This window comes from Populus nigra, chromosome 11 (genome assembly GCF_951802175.1).
Source record: "Populus nigra chromosome 11, ddPopNigr1.1, whole genome shotgun sequence".
Lineage (NCBI taxonomy): Eukaryota > Viridiplantae > Streptophyta > Magnoliopsida > Malpighiales > Salicaceae > Populus > Populus nigra.
This window is the reverse complement of record NC_084862.1, coordinates 2,736,781-2,756,212: the sequence shown is the minus strand read 5'-3', so window position 1 is coordinate 2,756,212 and position 19,432 is coordinate 2,736,781. Positions and strand designations below refer to the sequence as shown.

At 31.6% G+C, this 19,432-nt stretch overlaps 2 protein-coding genes across 2 annotated transcripts; both read left to right on the top strand.

Moving 5' to 3' along the window:
- Nucleotides 1-5,579: 5,579 nt before the first annotated feature.
- Nucleotides 5,580-8,311, top strand: LOC133668435 (uncharacterized). Its single transcript, XM_062088283.1, has one exon. The coding sequence runs from the start codon at nucleotides 5,602-5,604 to the stop codon at nucleotides 8,167-8,169; it is 2,568 nt and encodes an 855-aa protein (XP_061944267.1). The 5' UTR covers nucleotides 5,580-5,601; the 3' UTR covers nucleotides 8,170-8,311.
- Nucleotides 8,312-14,305: 5,994 nt separating this feature from the next.
- On the top strand, nucleotides 14,306-18,977 carry LOC133668653 (glutamate receptor 2.7-like). The gene is made up of 5 exons (XM_062088601.1): nucleotides 14,306-14,588; nucleotides 16,331-17,619; nucleotides 17,724-18,039; nucleotides 18,114-18,511; nucleotides 18,597-18,977. The coding sequence occupies exons 1-5, from the start codon at nucleotides 14,306-14,308 to the stop codon at nucleotides 18,975-18,977; spliced, it is 2,667 nt and encodes an 888-aa protein (XP_061944585.1).
- Nucleotides 18,978-19,432: the final 455 nt, after the last annotated feature.

Below are 19,432 nucleotides of genomic sequence, written 5' to 3'. Positions count from 1 at the left end.
GCGATGACAAAGTTGTTCATGAACAGTGGGTGTCATAAATACCAGCACAGGAGTAGTCTCTCGTATGGCTGTGAAGCAGATGATGTATAATCTTGACATGACTGTACATCAATGTTCTTCAACTTGCATTGAAATGGTAGTTAAATGTATCATTCTGTCAAGAGGTTGTCCATTAATAATTTCTATAAAATAAAATAAAAAGTACTTCTTCCCTGTAGATGCCAAGAGGAGAAACGAGAAATCCCAGCAGCTGGTCTTTTGAAAGTTTTGCAACAGGAAGCACTCAGCAGTACCCATACAATGCAGCACAGGACAGTCCAGAAACCAGGAGATTCTGCAAAACAAAGAGACATCAAGAACTCAGAATCCAGTCATTCACGTGCAAATCAGTGACCAAAATTCAATCTCATAATTCTTCTTGACAGCTCTGTGGCTGAGTTATTGAGAACCAAACCTAGAATTCAAAAAAAAACAAAGAAAAAAGATTGGCATGGAGAATTCATTATATCCCAATACACATATCACTGTTCATTGTAACAGTATAATTATTATCTTTGACATTATAACAAAAAATCAATGAACTTGTTACTGAGAGCAATATGTTTTTTTTTCTCATAGACTATTAGTGAAAATGAGTTGAAACAGTTTTTTTATCTTTTAAATGCTTAGATATTACTCTTTAAAGTAATTTTAAAAGGTTGATAAGGGATAATTCGTATTTGAATCACAAGAACACAGCAACCTTGAACAGTGAACTTAAGACCCAAAAGGAGTTCAAAACGTTTCTTGGGCATCTAGAACTCTTTTGTTTGCCCTTTGCATTCAGTCTTTTCGTTTCTTGTTCTGGGTTTTGAGCAATAGCAGTTTGGGCTGTGCCTAAATCTGCCCGACTTTTTCCAAACATGTTTGGGTTGGACAAAAAGAGCTTAGGATTTATGTCAACTATAAATCGCCCCAATTGGCTACAACGATAAAGTTCTACCACGTCCCACCACTGCTGTAATAAACTATAAGTCTCAATAGCTTAAGAAATTAAATAATTTAATCTTGTAGGTTTTAAACTATGTATTTTTTAATTATTATTAATGTGGGTATCCGGATAAATTTACACGTATCTCAATTAATTCTATGAGTTTTAAAGTTAACGACTATATAAACCTCCAATAACCTTGAAAGTACTCAAACTTATTATTATTAGGGAGCACATATAAGATCTAACCAGTTAAGCTATTTCTCATGATTTTAAAATATGCATTTTTAATCTTTATGTTGTTAGACTCATTTATAATATAGTCCTTCCATTTCATTAATTTTTTATAATGTCTTGTTTTATATTTTTACGATTTGAAAAATGCTAAAAGTGAAAAGGAAAGAATATAAGATAACAATAAAAAATTACCTAGGAAAGAAGCATTTTTTGTTGGAAAAGAATTGATTGAGATGTTCAACTCTAGCTAAGAGTTTATTTAATTATTTATGTTTCTATAAGAATTAATTAATTAGTTTCAATAAACTATAGGATTAAGTTATAATTTACTCACGCTGCTGCATGTTTTTTTCTTCTTCTTTTTTTTTAAGCTTGGGCAAAAAAGCTCGAGGATTCATCAACTGTCCAAAGAGGGTGATTGATGATAGAAAAGAAGTTTGTTCTTTTCCTTTTGAATTTTATAGCCACGCTTAAAGAAATTATTCCTTTATGAAAAGGACATAATGATTACGTAAAAGTTGGTCTCCGTATAAAGATTCTCAAAAATAAAAAATAAAAAAAAAAGAAGAAGAAAAAATGACAGGAAATGACAGGAAATAACAAATAAATGTTGCGTCTTTAGCATGGTGTTGCATGAAAAATAATTTTTAATTTAAAATATATTAAAATAATATTTTTTTATTTTTAATATTAGTATATTAAAATCATTTAAAAATATCAAAAAAAAATATTAATTTAATTTGTTTATACAAAAAACAATTTAAAAAACATGCTGCAACATGAAAACAAACACTTAGAATGAAAAGATTTGATCAGTTCCATTTACTCTAAGTTTAGACTTAAATTCACTATGAAATACGACAATAAAATTATAATTTTGTGTTGCGTGACTTAAAAACTTTGTATAGGTGATTGTTGTAATAGGATTTTTTATTATTATTTGAATAATAAAATTATAAAAATACTCTAAAAAAAATAGGTGTGACACATAAGGGTATTTTTACATTCTCAATCATAGTTTTTAGATCCGACCCGATCCAAGACTTGGATTCCAGGTTTTAACCCGGTTATCTCGGTCAATTTTTTAAAAAAAAATCAAAATGATATTGTTTTAGTAAAAAAAAAGTCAACGGATTACAACCGGATTTTTGACCGATTTTGTTGAGTCACGGATCAACTCAGGCGTCATTTTCATCATTATAGCTTTGGGTATTTTTTTTTTTTTTTTTAGGTGGGATCACGGGTAAATTTATACTTTAATGTTAAAAAATATTAAAAAAATGGTTGATGTAACTAACACACATCAACGCATGAAGGATTGTTGCGGTTTTCAGGTGACGTATATAGGCGTTGATTGGCAACCAAACAACAGCTTCAAGGGTGGCTTTCACTTCCTATCAGTGGCTTTCACATGACTGGCTGACACATGTTCTAAATAAACCTTTGGTGTACCATTGATAACTTTTCTTTTTTCTTTTCTTCTCAATTTTTATATTTAACCCTTCAAATTTTTAGAGTTAACCCTAAATTTGTTTTTATCCTTATTGTTTTTCTAATTTTTTGCATTGGTTTTTTTATAAAATTTTATTTTTTTAATTTCATTATTCCTTCAATCAAATTGTTTTTTTCTGAACTCTAATTTAGTTTTTATTTTGATTTTTACGCTCATTCTTTTTATTGTTATTTTTCTTATCTTTTTATATAATTGTTTTTTTTAATTTTATTTTTCAAAGTTTGATTTGCTAATAATTGTGTTTTATGATTTTTTTCATATACAATGCTTCCAGTTTAATAACCCAAGTTGCATGTTTGAAAAGTTAATGTAAACCGATTTTTTTTAGCTTATTTAATTTTTTGATTTTATCATTCAATAATATTTTTTTAAAAAAATTGATTTTGTGATTTTTTAAATTTATTTTCTATTGGGTTATTTTAAACTCATGGCATGGGTCACGAGTTTTTTAATTTAGTTTAGGTTGGCTTGCCATTTATTACCAAGGTTATATGTTTATCACGGTATCTTGGGTTGAATCGAGCTGGTTTTTTTGTTAGTTTTTTCTTATCTAATTTATACTTTCAAATATGTTTTTTTAAAATTATTATAATTTTTTTAAAAAAAAATTATCAATCTAATATCATTGTTTATTTTTTTATTATTTAATTAAAATAAAATTAACTTATAAGACCGAATCATGATAATAACTTAAATTATTAATTTGTTTTTTTAAACATGGTTGCATCTCGTAGACATTATTTTTTATAAAAAGAAATACAAATTTACAACACAAGGCGGGTCAAAATCTAGCGACCATGCAATACTCAAACCTCACGAGGGGTAAAAAAATAAGATAAATTATAAAATAAAATTAAAACACATCGAATCTATAAAACTAGATTCAGGATTGTAATAATAAAAATAATGATAATGTTGCTGCCGGTATAAAATCAATGACGCCCTAGATGTTTATCTTTTTATTTATATAAGCATACGAAGTACTTGGGTTTTGAAATTAATACATTGAAGAAAAATAATTCAGTAATAAATTTAATTTTATAAAGTTATAAATATAAAGTAAAATAATAAATTTATAACAGATTACTTAAAAAACATATTAATTCATTATAAAAGAACAAGATTATACACCTTAATTTTATTATTTTGATGTTAGAATACATGCACGAAATATATATTACATATCCAAATTAATATTTATGATATACTAGTTACTTATTGGTTAAACAAAGGCATGTCAAACAATTTAATATAAAAAAGCTGGGGGGCATTTAAATTATATAAAAAATTAAATGTCGTGGCATCTTAGATTGCCCGTAGAATTGCGTTTCTAATTTTATGAGCGTTTTTCTTACCAAACATCTCAAATTCCTTTCTTGACGTCATCTTGAATGTCTTGAAAACAGATGTCCTATTTTTTTCCCTCTCAATAATGAATTATCAATTAAGACTATATATATATTAAATAATTTGAAATATGCATACATTAAATCAATCTTATATTGATGATGTATAGTTTCAAAATAAAATTCTCATGTTGGATAATTAGTTAATCAATTGATCATCATAATCTTATTTATTAATTTTAGTGAAGGTGGTTGATAGTTTGTATTTAATGCTTGGTAGAGTAAAATGACTTATAATTAGTATTTGTAAAAGGACTGTTTTGATGAATGTGAAAACTTTTAGATGTTTAAGTAAATGTTTTTTGAGAGAGAAAATATAATAATATTTTAGAGAGACATGCTCTCAAATATGTATACAGTAAAAAATAAAAATCGTGAATTTTTATTTTAGAGGATCCATGGTGTATTATAACCTATGACTTTTATCTTTTCATGGAGAGAAGAGGTTGTGGTATAAGTCCAACTTTTTAATATTATAAGTTGTATTGTAAATTATATTCTATTTATTTTATCCATCAAAATGATAGAGACATGGTAGACCACGAGAGATTTTATACACTTATTGGTGTTGGTGGAGTGTAAAGTTGTTTAGTTAAGTTTATTTGTTGAGAAAAAAAGCCTATAACATTTTTATAAAAATCTATAGAATTAATAACATTAGATTCAAGTATTGTGTATGAATCAATGAGTGTAGTAAACTTAGCCATACCTAGGGTGCGATGATAAAAATTCTTGGAAAATCCTCAGGCTCGGCACCCTTGGATAATGCATAACAGACCCACCCTGTTGCCCTGGCCAAGTCTGGCATGCATCAGACTCATGTTGTGTCTTGACAAGCTATTGGGCCTCGCACGTGTTAAATCTAGGTGTGCTTGGGCTTGACGTACTGTCAAGCACTAGGCTGGTAACGTCTACCAGACCCAGCAACTTTTGGGTTTAGAGTTGACTAGGTCTAGCGCGTCTTAACAAAAATATGTTTGATAATGGTGCATGTCAGCCAAACACATTCAAGAATATAAGAAAAGTATACTCGTATATGAATTTTACGAAGAACTTTTTAGAAGTGCGGTAACTTTTGTTTTTAGAAGCTTTTTAAAAGTGTATTTGTTTTGAAAAAATATCAAACTAATATTTTTTTTAAATGTCTTTTAATGTTTTTGATGGAAGAAAAAAAATATCTAAAAAAATTATTTGAATATATTTTAAAAAAACTGAGGTGAAATCAAAGGGAATTTTGCTTTGAAAAGCAAGATAAAAAAAAAGCATAAAAATATCTTGAATATTAAAACAAAAACATTATCGTAAAATCTATTTCTTGAATTAAACTTGAAATATTTGAGAGGCAACTTCAAAATTCAAATCAACCAATGTTGTAAAAGTTATAGCAGAGGTACTATTCTTTCAAAATGTGTTACACATAGTCACAGTACCCCATACTGGTTAAGGATTCAACCTTAATATAAAGTCTTTAGTTTATGTCCCAAAACGAACAGTTCTGTATCACAACACACTCCACTCCCATGGCCTCGTCTCCTTCTCTCCCTCGAGATCCAAACCCACACTCAAACTCTCTCTCTCAAAACCCTAACATCCCTAACCCAGATCAAATTCAAGAAACTTTACCTGATGATGATGCCCAATTTCCCAAAACCCTTACCCTAGAAATCCCAAACCCTAACCCACAAGAAGATGACCCAACAAACCAAAACCACGACGACTTTGAAGACCTCTCGACTTTTTCTCCCGCCACCACCGCTGCCTCCCGTCGTGGCGTTGGTGGCCGGAAAGGCAGAAAGGCTAGCAAAAAACGACGCGTGCAGGTTAAAAAGTTAGAAAAAAAGCTTGAAACTTTAAGCCAATCCCTAAAACCAATCCCCTTTGTGCCCAACAAAGCCCTTGACTTTGCTTCCCATGAAACCCTTTTGAAAAAATTGGGTTTGTGGGATTTTGTGCACTTGCAATTTGATACTCTTCTTCGTGCTGATTTGCTTGCTCAATTGATTGCTGGTTATAACCCTGCGATGCGGGGTAGTTATGTTAATGAGGTTAAAATTATGGTGAATCGGGCTGATTTAGGGCGTGCTTTGAAGTTGCCCGTGAAGAAAGATAAAGGGAATGTAGGAGATGGGGCATCTGAGGTGAAGGAGAGTGCGGAGTCAATTGGGTTTATAGAGGAGTTGGTTTCGAATTGGATTTTGTTACATGAGGATACTTGGATGATGCCGCCAGATATATTGAACTGGATTAAATTGATTAAAGAAGGGAACTTTGAGAAGTTGGATTGGGCTGGAATGGTTTGGTATATGGTGGAGAAAGAGTTGAATGCAGTGCCTAGTTTAGGGAATTGTTATTATGCCTCGCATTTGCAATGTTTGATAAAATGCCAGAGAGAGGAGTTGTTGAAGGAGGAGAGTGTTAAAATAGAGATTGATGCTAAGGAAGGCGAGGAGGAGGAGGGTTTGAAGATGGAGGAAGGTTTGAAGACGGAGGAGGTTGTGAAGATGGATGATGATGTGAAGATGGTTGATGAGTTTAGAGGTGAATCCTCTGTGTTAGAGGAACATGATATTGAGTTGAGTCTTGGAGGGATGGATAATACAGGGAAGGAAGAGGGTGAGAAAGAGGGAGAGGGGAAGGAGAATGTTGGTGATGAGGACGTGATGGGTTTTGAACAGAGGAAGGAGGAAGAAGATCAGGGTCAGTGGAGAAAGATCAGCATGGATGGGCATTTTCTGCAGCCGTGTAGTCTTAGTCAAGTTGGGGGAATGGAATGTGAGGAAGAGAGGAAACAGCAGGTTGAGGTGGACGGAGAGGAAGAGGGAAAGGGAGGGGAGGAAGGAGAAGAAGAGGAGGCAGAGGAGGAGGCAAGGGAGGAGGTAGAGGAGGAGGAGTTGGAGGAGGAGGAGGAAGAAGAGGATGATGATGATGTTGGCTTTCATATTTCATCCAAAAGGAGTATTTTGGAGGGTGTAAGCTCTGAGAATCTTCTAGAGGCAATGGGAGCAGCTCAAGTTCCTTTCAGTTCAGGGGTCCAAATTCATGATAATGTATCATCAGGGGAGTTTCTTGTTTCTAGGGTTAATACAGAGACAATTCCTGGTGGTTCTTCACTTTTTGGTAATGTTGGCGGGAGCAAGAGGGTGATTGACCATCTTGAGAGCGATATTCCTCATCACTCACTTGGTGGTGGTAGTAAAAGGATGAGAAGTGATGGGCATTGGGATACAAAGCCTTACTCGGACTTTGATATGTTTGAGGAGGAGATGCAGCATATGATGGGAAAAGCTAGGATGATGATGGAGCAGAAGGAACAGTCATGTCAGCAAATGAGTATGCATCAACAGGTGTTGTTTGATGAGTTGCAGCAGCGTGATAACTTCATTCAGCAATTGCAGAAGGCCAAGATGGAAGAGCAGCGGAAAAGCCAGTTGGAAGTTTATAGGCTTGAACGTGAACTATATATGATGGGAAATCTCTTAGAGGGCTATAGAAAGGCTTTGAAGGAGACGCACAAGGCATTTGCTGAGTACAGAGTAAAATGCCAACTACCTGAAGAACCGATTTACAAGGATACTGGGTCTGGAGGTCTTGTGTTGAGTACCACAGAATTGGAGAAGCAACGCCTGAAGCAAGAGGAAGAAGAAAGGCTAAACTGTGTATTGCTTGAGAAGATGGTTAAGGAATTTGAAGTAGAGTGCATTCCTAAGTTTGAAGGATATGAGGACACCATTAAGTTACTGGATGACAAGTTGCTGCTTGTTGAGAAGAAATTCAACCTCCTGAAGGAAATTTTTGGAGACCGAAAGGCATTAGATATGTCAGAATGTGTTGCCACTGAGGACTGTATTCCAGCTAAAGAATCTGTTCCAACTGATGAATCTGTTCCAGCTGAAGAATCTGTTCCAGCTGAAGAAGGTGCTCCTGCTGAAGAAGGTGCTCCTGCTGAAGAATGTGATCCAATGGAAGAATGTGCTCCTGCTGAAGAATGTGATCCAATGGAAGAATGTGTTCCAATGGAAGAATGTGTTCCAATAGAAGGATGATGGCTTGCAGGTCTGTTTTGACTTTGTTATGTTGTAGGTAAAGAAGATGTCTTTAATGTAAGATAGCTGATGCAGGTTTTGACATGTCACATATGGTAATCTAATATATGTGCTGATATATGTTATGAAAGATTTCTGTTAATTACGTCTAGAATTGAGGCTTCATGTCACATAAGTAGCTGGCCTTTTCCTTTTAACTTCAAAATGTGGTATGCGTTTGAGTAGTGCTGTGTGTTGATGCAAAAATCATCATTGATATGTTAATTTCATCCTCCGGTTAATGCTTATTGATCGCGAGAAACAATTTACAATTGGATTAATCTTTGTGACACAATAGTAGTCTGGTGTGGGAAAATGGTCTCTTTGGGATAATTCCCCCCTCCCTAAACGTAGCTCTTCTGGTTAATTCCTCCAAGCCTTTTCTTCAGTGTAGTTTTGTTATCCATATGGTCCTTGTGGTATTGTATCTGTAAGAGCATAGCTTTTGGGGTTAGAGCCTAGAAATATAGTAACAGATAGAATGCCCATAAGTTGTGAAGCATTGAAGTTACAGACTGAGCAAAGGAGTGGGGAAGTGGTTAAAACTGGAAAAATGCTACGGCTAGGTGTTTCTCTTCATCTGCTCTCATTGCAGGGCAGAAACAATCGGGCATTGCAAGTTGATGTCGAATTAATGGCTTTTCTTTGATTGATTTGCAAACTGATGGTAATACTGTTCATTGAGTTGTACATGCTAAGAATCCCTGATTTTGGTTCCTATTCTGCATGTAAACATGCCGTTGAAGATTATTTGATGCTTTATTCATTATTTTTTGCATGGTGAGAGTAGAACTTAGATCCCAAGAACTAAATCCCCTCTTTGCTAACTCATATTTACTTGTCTAGCAATCCCGTAGATTTCATTTAATGATCGATGAGAACTGAATTGAGAATTTGCTAGTAATGCATTTTGGAATTCAAGGGAAGGAATGCTATTTTCTTTCACTTTGTTAGGTGGGGTGTGGGATTTAGAAAAAAGAAACTAATACCCAGAAGAAGATTGCATCCGTTGGGATTTTCTCTCTCCTTGCTCATATCTATGCTTTCCTAAGACTTTGCTATTTCACTCCAAACATTACAGTACTCAATCTGTAACTATTAGATAAAAAACTAAAATGCTTGGGCTGTCTACTGAGGAGCCGACATTGTTTACATACAAAACACTGTGGATGATATTTTGCATTTTCTTATTATTTAATATGGTCTTCAGCGATTTGATCCTCATTGAAGATTAGTTGATTTGAATTTTTAAGGCAAGGGTGGATTAAAATTAAAAAGGTCATAAACATGGGTGGTATGTCAGAGATTATATTATAATGCTTAGATTGTTAAACTTAAAAAATAACATAAATTATACAATTTAGATCCCTTAAAATTTTAAAAAAATCAGTTTTGGTATAAAAGTTTATTTGTTTTATTTTTCAATCAATAATTAAAAAGAAGAGCGAGAGAATAGTTGTTGAATTCTGGTTAAAAAAGAGAAAATTGTCGTTCAAGCCATTTCCGATCACTAAAATGAATATTTTTGATGTCCACGAGTTAAATGAGATGAGAAGGGCTTGATGCTAGTTGTTTAAACCCATAATGTTGCTTGAAAAAACAGATTTAAGTTGAGAAAAATAAATCTAATCCGGTTTAATTTCATGTTTTTGGACTTTTTTGGATATTTTGAGTTGATGGATTGGTTTGTGAGTGTTCCAATAATGTTAGTGAAGTGTTTTTGAGTTGAAATGACTTGAAAATTAAATTTTTTAAACAAAAGAGGTGTTGTCTTGATTTTCCAACTCGAAATTTGGGCTTGTCGTTTGCATATCTGTTTTCTAATATAACTCCCTTTAAAATATCAAAACAAAATAAAAATAAGCCTCGACTTGCGGGCTCAAGCTTGAAGGCCCATCTAGCACACACAAGCTATTTTTTTTATCCTTTTATGTTTTTAAATATATATGTTAGGTATAAACTTAATTAAGATAAAAAATTATTTTACCCAATTGAGTTAAAGACCTTAATAAGAGATTTGACAATTTAAGTTATAACACTTGAGCTAATTTTTTTTTTTGGTTTTTCTTGTTTTTATTGATACTTCTTTTTAATGATTTTTTATAAAATAACTTTTAAATTTATATTTCAATTAATATCACTCATCTATGATTTTTATTATTTTTTTATTTACCATTTTTTAGATGGAGACTTTTTTAAAATCATTTTGTGTGTATTTAATTTTTGAAGAGATTTTTCTGTTTCATTTATAATTTTTTTTCTATCTTTTCTATAGATAAATTTACTTTTTAAAATAAAAATATTTTTTTTGCAGATGATATTTCTGATATGTATAGCTTTGCATATTTTTTTTAATCAATTTAATATGTGTCTATTTCTATTATAACTTAATTAAATAAAAAAATTTAGCAAACACAACAGAGTAAATTTCCTGTCTTGCAAGATTAAATATCTTAATCTATATTTTTCTATTAATTTTTTAATTTTTATTTCTAGTTATCATTGATGACTTATTTATTTATTAACACATATAGTTAATTTATTTACATTTAGAATTCTTTTAACTATAAAAATGCATCAAAAAACCTATATATATAATTATTTTTTTAAAAAATAATATTTGACATGCGGTATAACATGAATTAATTAACTAGTTGATGCTATAAAAGAGAGGTAAACACAAAAAGAAAAAAAAATCATATTCGAACTCACCAAATGTGATAATATCAATTTTATTTATTTAACAAAAAAAAATATTTTTTTTATTTCTTTCTCTTTTCTCATCTATCTTATTGAATAAGCATCGTATTATACGATAAGTACAAGTTAAAATACCACAAAATTTCTCCTATTTCACTGGAATTTGTTCTGTTATTACTTATTAGTATAAAAGCTCGCAAAGAGAAAACAAATCTGTTGTAAACAAATCCAATCTTCCAAGATCTAGAACGAGTAAAAGTCTGCATCTTTTATGAACCAAGCTTGAGAAATGAGAAAAGAATATCAATTACATTAAAGGACTCTAAAACAAATAATGAAAAAAATAAGGATTAAAATTAAAATATTTTTTTTTGATTGAAGGGTGAAATTAAAAAGAAAAATTAATTAGCAAAATGATCCAAAAACAATAACAAAAATGATGATTAAAATTGAAATAAAAAATATATATTTTTGATTGGTGGGTGAAATTGAAAATAAAATCAATTTAACAAAAGATCCAAAAATAATTAAAAGAATGAGGATCAAATAAAAAAATAATATATGAAAAATTGAAATTGAAAGATGAAATTGAAAACTAATAAAACTTTTATAAAAATTCAAAGAACAAAAACTAGAAATAAAAAGAATAAGAACTGGAATTGAAATACTAATAACAAAGATGATCAAGTTATAATTTTAAGGGAAAAAAAAGAAAAGAAAAAAAGACATATCGGTAAAAAACCAAACCATCATATATGAAATGCACCACAACACTAATAAAAAAATATGACGATGCTTTAAACGACATGACATAATGATATTTTTGGACTTCAAGAGGCATCACCTACGTTGCTTGAAGGGCGTGGTAGCCTCCCAAGCACTGGAAAGTGCACCGCACGCTCCCTAATCTCTTTTTGATATTTAAATATCAAATTGCTTCTAAGCTGACCTAATAATAATAAAGAAATTATTATAAAAAGATGAAAAGGTTCATTAAGGCTAATTTTAATTTTTTAGTTTCTAATGATATTTTGATTATTTTACTATATTTTTTGTTTTTTATTATCTAGTATATTTTGGTTAAATACCAAATTATCCCTCAGTTGTCCTGTTAATAACTAAAAAACCATTATGAAAATATAAAAATATCATTTTAATTTTTTTTATTTCTAATAATATTTTAATCATTTTATTGTTCAACTGAAATAATAAAAAATTTATTTGTCCAAGGTTAATTTGTTAATAACTAATAAGTTTTGTAGAAATTCTTCAATACCCTGAATAACATATGTTAAATTTGTTAATATGAGGGCGAAACCTTAAAAATATATTCACTCACATGCCGGTGAATATATATATATATATATAGTACAATAACATCTAAATTGTGTGGAGGGATCACTATTCTCCGACACATATTTCACTGTGAATTAACAGTAATTCACAGTGATTCTTCTCTCTATTTTTGTTTTCAAATTTTTTTTTGTTGATTTTACCTTTTAAATATTAATCTGGTTAAAATTTTTGCTTTGTAATTGTTTTTCTTTAAAATACTATGAATTGCTGCGATGTTTTTCCATATAGTTTTTTTATTTTATTTCTTTATTTTTTAAAATTATATTTGTCGATGTTTTTTAATATTGAGCCGATTGAGAATTTGGTTTTGTAATTTTTTTTCTTTAAAACATTGTTGATTGCTACAGTGTTTCTCCGCATGGTTTTTTCTCTCCAAAATTATCTTTTTTTTTTATTTTATTTTTTAATATTGAGCTGGTTAAAAATTACAGTTACAATATGTTAGGAAAGCACTGTAACTTTTTTCAAAAATTACTATTGATTGCTACAATGTTTTTTCCACATGATTTTTTTCTGTTTTTATAATGTTTTTTCCTAAAATTATCTTTGTCAATTTTATTTTTTAAATATTAAGCTGGTTAAGAATTGCAATTACAAGTAAATACAAGTTTTCCCTCACAAAACTCTATGGATTGATACAGTTTTTCCTCGCATGGTTTTCTTCCAGTTTCTTTTGTGTTTTCTTTTTTTATGATATTTTTTTCTAAAATTATTTTCGTCGATTTTTTTTTAATATTGAGTTGGTTAGAATTTAATTTGGTAATACAACTTAATGATGTGGGGAAAACATTGTAACTTTGCTCATAAAACATTGTGGACTACTACAATGTCTCTCCGCATGGTTTTTTTTAATAATTTTTTTCAAATTATCTTTTTTAATTTTATTTTTTTAATATTGAGTTGTTTGTAAATTATAATTACAAGTCATTATAAATGAGGCTAAATCATGTAGGGAAGCACTGTAGCTTTCATCACAAAATACTGTGAATTGCTACAGTGTTTTCAACATGATTTTTTTTGTGTGTTTGTTTTGTTATTTTTTTTAAAATTATCTCTGTCAATTTTTTTTAATATTGAGCTGATTAAGAATTTAGCTTTGTAATTTTTTTCTTTAAAACACTGTGAATTGTTGCAGTGTTTTCCCATGTGATTTTTTTATGATTTTTTTCAAAATTATCTTTGTCAAATTTTTTTTGAATATTGAGTTGGTTAAGAATTATAATTACAATAAAACTAAATCATATGAGGAAAGCGTTGTAGTTTTTCTCACAAAACACTGTGGATTGCTACAATATTTCTTTAAATGGTTTTTTATTTTATTTTATTGGGAAAAGCGCTATAGTTTTCCTTACAAAACATTGTTAATTGCTACAATGTTTTTTCTCATGGGTTTTTTTCCTTCCAAAATTATCTTTGTTGGTTTTTTTTTTAATATTAAGTTGGTCGAGAATTTAGTTTTGTAATTTTTTTCTTTTTATTAACTGAAAAGTTAAATCATGTGGCGAAAAAACTGTATTTTTCCTCACAAAACACAGTAAATTGCTACAAATCATTTTGTTCAGTCTTTAAGTTTTTGATCACCAATACAACTTTTTTTTTCATCATGAAATATTTGCTCCATCATATCTTTAATTTCTATTACTTATCTAGTGCTGGTTCACAATTATAATGCTATCAAGTGCATTTATTTTATAAGCTCGTGGCAGCACGCGAGCATGTTATCTTGTGTGTGTGTGTGTGTGTGTGTGTGTGTGTGTGTGATGATAGTGATGATATTTGAGATTGATGTACAGGTATATTGTTGTTTGGGTCATGTCTAGCCATCATTTTATTGGCTTGTCGATCCTATCATGCTATTCTTATTAATAGAATCTACGAATCATTTTCATACAATCCATAATATAGTGAGAATTGCCGCCAAGCTCCAGATGGCAATCGTGAAAATCCAAGTCTGTTGGGAGTGAGAAAATCAATTCTACCATTCTTATTATTTAAGTGTTCTTGCTGTGTGTATCAATGTTGATAAGTAAATCATGAGAAAATGATTCCATCTAGAAAACTGCGAGTCTTCTTGATCCTCTTTCTATCATCTTCTTTGTCGAATGGAATGTCTAAAGTAGACAGTACTGTTGATCCTTTTGCCATGGGAATCAAACCTCGCAAATTCAGTTTAGGTGGTATTGTAGATTGCACAACTCGTGCCGGGAAAGAAGAGAGAGTGGCCATGGAGATGGCACTCCATGACTTTTACAGCAACGCTACCCAGCGGCCCCGACTGTGTGTCAAAGACTCGAAAGGGGATTCCTTCCGAGCAGCCTCCTCTGGTGAGAACGACATGATCCAATCTCTTTGAAATAATAAAACTCTAAAATCTATCAAAACACTAAATTGTGCATGCATGATTCCATAGCACAGAAGCCTCGAATGATAGTAATTGCTATGGTTTTGGTATTCCATGCATCAAAAGTGGGGAATGTGCTGTGCTAGAAATCTTTGAGAGCACTGTCTCCTCGTGTAATATCATTAATGAAGTATATATGTTGTTAAATGTTTATTTTTACAAACCTTAAAATTACATAACTAGATTGACAAAGCTCTCCAGTCTCCAATCTCAATCTAGTACTCTCAAGTGTTTGAACTTGAAAGTTGAAACTTCCCATGTCCCGAATCGGCCATGTGGTCCGGCCATTATGCACAAAGTAAACTCTTGTGTCTAAACTAATTATGGTAGTGGTTGCGGTTAAAAGTGTTTCTTGTTTAGTAATATATTAAAAATATATATTTTTTATTTTTTAAAAATTATTTTTGATATTAAAATATTAAAATGATAAAATATAAAAAAATAATTTTTAATAAAAAAATTAAAATTTGGGGGACATCATTTGCCATCAAAAGCGTTTTATTCCTAGTAAACTTGATATACTGTTTAGAATATATACCTTTACTGCCACCACATTCTCTCAGATTCAAGTTATGCTCATTCGGTCATCCCCATATGTTCATATACATAAACTACAGAAGAAATTAATAAAAAAAAAGGCCCATTGCATTTGGATTAACAACACTTTAATTTGTGTTTACCGTATGTCTATAACTTTTATATTCGGCAAGAATAAAACCGGCCATCCATGCTTGTTGTTGTCACCTCGATTTGTTTTATATATATTTTACATACATGCAGAATACCTAGCTCAAAGGAACTGATCGATTCCTATTTTTATTTTAATAATTTTTAAAAATTATTTGTTTCACTTTGGGATTTGCGTTATGATCAGTTGCAATTACTTGTCAAACAAACTAATATATAATCAATATTGGATCAAAGAAAAACAAAACAACTCTTAAAATAGTAAATTAATTTATTATACAGTAAGAAACACATTGATAATTGAACAACCGGTAAATTTATAAAATTAAAAAAATATATTATTATTAATAATTAATAAATAGAAATTCATTATTTGTTTTTGTAAAATTTAATACTTCTAAATTAGTCATTTAAAGTCACTTTTACAAATTTAATCTCACCACATATTTTTATAGATTAATATTGTGTATATCTAAATAGACACTTGTAATTAATGTCTTATTTACGGATCATACACATATATAAATGACTACAAATAACAATATTTAAGTTTTATATTAAATAATTATATTATATAAAAAATAATACTTTATAAATTCATGTAGTATATTGTTTTTTTTTGTTTTGTTTAAGAGATAGTTATAGTTTCAATATGTATAGTATCTCTCAATATTTAATAAAATCATGATCATACCATTTTTCTTTTCTTTTCATAATTAGAGCACATAACTTAACTTTTCTGTTTCTAAATAAATTAATATATTATAGTTGATATAAATTAACAAATTATTCTTTATACCTTTACACTAGTAGGATTTCTTTGATACATGTATTCTATCAGTCTATAATAATAATAATAATAATAATAATTTAATTTACTACTTATATTTAGATAATATTGCATGGTCTTTTCTGTTATTAACATTACCAGTAGTACCTCCTATTATGTTGGATAAATGTTCTAATCATGTGTTGCAGCTAAAACCCTTATCAAAAAGCACAATGTAGAAGCTATTATAGGCTTGGGAACTTCTCAAGAGGCTATCCTTGTTGCTGAGCTTGGCAACAGATATGAAGTCCCTATCATTTCGATGGTAAATGAAGTTCCAGTTTGGGCCTCTTTACGTTGGCCTTTTCTGATTAATGCAGCTCGCAACCAGCTCTCACAGATGAAAGCTATAGCAGCTATAGTTCAGAGTTGGCAATGGCGGAGAGTAAATGTCATTTATGAAGAAAACAAAGTTAATAGCATCATACCACATCTCTTCGCTGCTCTTCAAGATGCAGATGCAGAAATCAGTGAACTACTGCCTTTCCCCCCCTCACCTCCATACCGTTTTTTATCTGAAAAACTGGTGTCTCTTAGAAACGGGCAGTGCCGGGTGTTCATCGTTCACACTAGTGCAACACTGGCGAGAAGCATTTTCAGGGAAGCGAAGAAATTGGAAATGATGGAAGAAGAATATGTATGGATCACCACAGACTCCACATCAGACTATTTTGATACATTTAATAATTCGGTCATTTCATCAATGCAAGGTGCCTTGGGTGTTAAGAGCTACATTTCCAGTTCCAGTAAAAGAATCAAAGATTTTCGCTCAAGATTTCAGGTGATGTTCAGCTCTCAATTTCCTGAAGAGCCATTTCCAGAGCCAGGGATTTCTGCCTTACAGGCCTATGATGCAACGTGGGCTGTTGCTCTTGCAATGGAAGGAAGACCTAGTTCGAAAAGTTTCGGAAATTCTACAAGTATCACTCCTATAGCTTCAATGGGTGGAACAAGTTTGTTGAACAGAATCTTAGCTTCTAAATTTGAGGGCTTAACTGGTCATATATGTTTTATAAATGGCATGTTGCATCCTGCGGCACGAATCTTTACTCTAGTCAATGTTGTAGGGATAAGTACTGAACTCGGGTATTGGACTGAGGGCTATGGTTTCTCAAAGACTGTTGGTGCAAACATCCATTACAACAAGTCAATAACAGTTTTAAGGCAGATCATTTGGCCTGGAGGGCCTTGGTCAGCTCCTCGCGGATGGGCATCAGCAGCAGGAGGCAAGAGACTAAAAATAGTAGTTCCATCAGGAAATAATCACAAGGAATTCATAAATGTATCATATGATGGTCCTGGGGGTAGTATAAGAGTTACAGGATTTGTAATTGATGTCTTCAACGCCACTCTCTCTCGGTTGCCCTATGCTTTGCCATGTGATTTCACCGGGTATGATGGCTCCTATGATGCCATGGTATACCAAGTTTATAATCAGGTAACTATTGTTTTCAATATTCTCTCTCTTTTTGCAAGTTTCCATATATTACTCAACTTCGAGAAAATATTTAGCCTACAACTGAATTGTTGCCTTGGAATTAGTCTTTTGATGCAGCAATAGGAGACACGGCCATTTTGGCCAACCGTAGTAAATATGCAGAGTTCTCTCAACCTTTCACTGAGCCAGGTGTGCAGATGGTGGTGTATCAGGAAAGTAAGAAAATAAATAAAGTTCGGTTGTTCTTGAAGCCATTTACAGGAAAATTGTGGATCAGCATTGCAGCCATTACTGTGTATAATGGATTTGTTGTATGGTTGATTGAACGGCAGAAAGATAATCCAGATTTCAGTGGCTCTTGGTGGAAACAAATTTCAACCATGCTTTCAACATCTTTCATTACACTTTTTTCACTCAAAGGTAACCATGTCTTTTTAATCCACTTGCATATACCAGAAACATAATTTGGTTAAACATATAGATTTTTTTCTCAGGTGAAGGATTGCACAGCAATTTGTCTCGGATGGTGATGGTTGCCTGGCTTTTTGTGGCCTTGATTACTACTCAAAGTTTTACAGCTAATTTATCATCCTTGATTACCCTTCAACAACTGAATGAGAGTCCCGTCACCATAGATACATTAAAGAAGAGCAGTGCAAAAGTTGGGTGCGATGCAGACTCCTTTGTAGTGGCATATTTGAGAAATGTCTTGTACATCCAAGATGAAAATATCGTCCGAATTCGAAACGAGGAAGAGTATGCTGCAGCTCTTATAAATGGAAGTATAGCCGCAGCATTTCTAGAAATTCCATACATCAAGGCCTTCTTGGCTAAAAATTGCAATGGCTTCACAACTTCAGGACCAATATACAAAGTTGGAGGTTTTGGATTTGTGAGTTTTCATTCTCCATCAGAAACATATACAGACAATTTATGTGCGCAAGTGTTTATTCTTAGTCATCTAAATTATGTGACAGGTTTTCCCAAAGAATTCTCCATATATTCCTGACATCTCCCAAGCTGTTGTTAACATATCAGAGACACTTATTGACTTGCTTCTTCAAATTTCTTTGAACAACTCCGAGTGCTCAGCTTCAAATTCTGACGACCATGCAAGTATCGGACTCACTCCCTTCATTGGACCATTTCTGGTTACTATAGTAACATCCTCAATTGCTCTTCTTCTTCTTTACCTTCCTTCTATTTGCCAAATCTGGAGAGAGCACTGGCCCTTTAATAATGATGAACAAGAGCCTCAACAGGAACTAGAACTACAACGGTCATGGCGGCATGATCGCAGGTTTGACGAACAAATTCTATTTGCATCTGAAATGGAAAATCGGGGTGCCTGGCAATAACTGTACATTTGAATGATTTTATACTCTTTTTTTGTATATTAAAATAGAAACTATAGGATTTTTTACAAATTTATTTATTTCCCTGATGAAACTACTCTAGATTAACATGTGTTCTAGATTTCAACCAGCTATTCTGATTTAATTCTGAGTTGCTTGTCTGAACATTTTGTATCAATGCTTGAATTGTGCTATTGGTTTTCTGGGGGTTCTTTCTCATCATGAGTCAATTAAGAGGACTCTGAAAAAAAGTTAATAAGATAAAGACTCCACATAACGGGAAACAGTTCAACACTACCATTAATTATAGTCAGAAAGCAGCTTAGTAGGAAAAGGTATCAGATGAAACTTCAATAATACAATATGGACAACTGATATGCTAAATGCTAACAGTAACAGGTTCCTATTATTTGGTAAGCTATGAATCTAAAGCTAACAGGTACATATAGTTGCCAGTC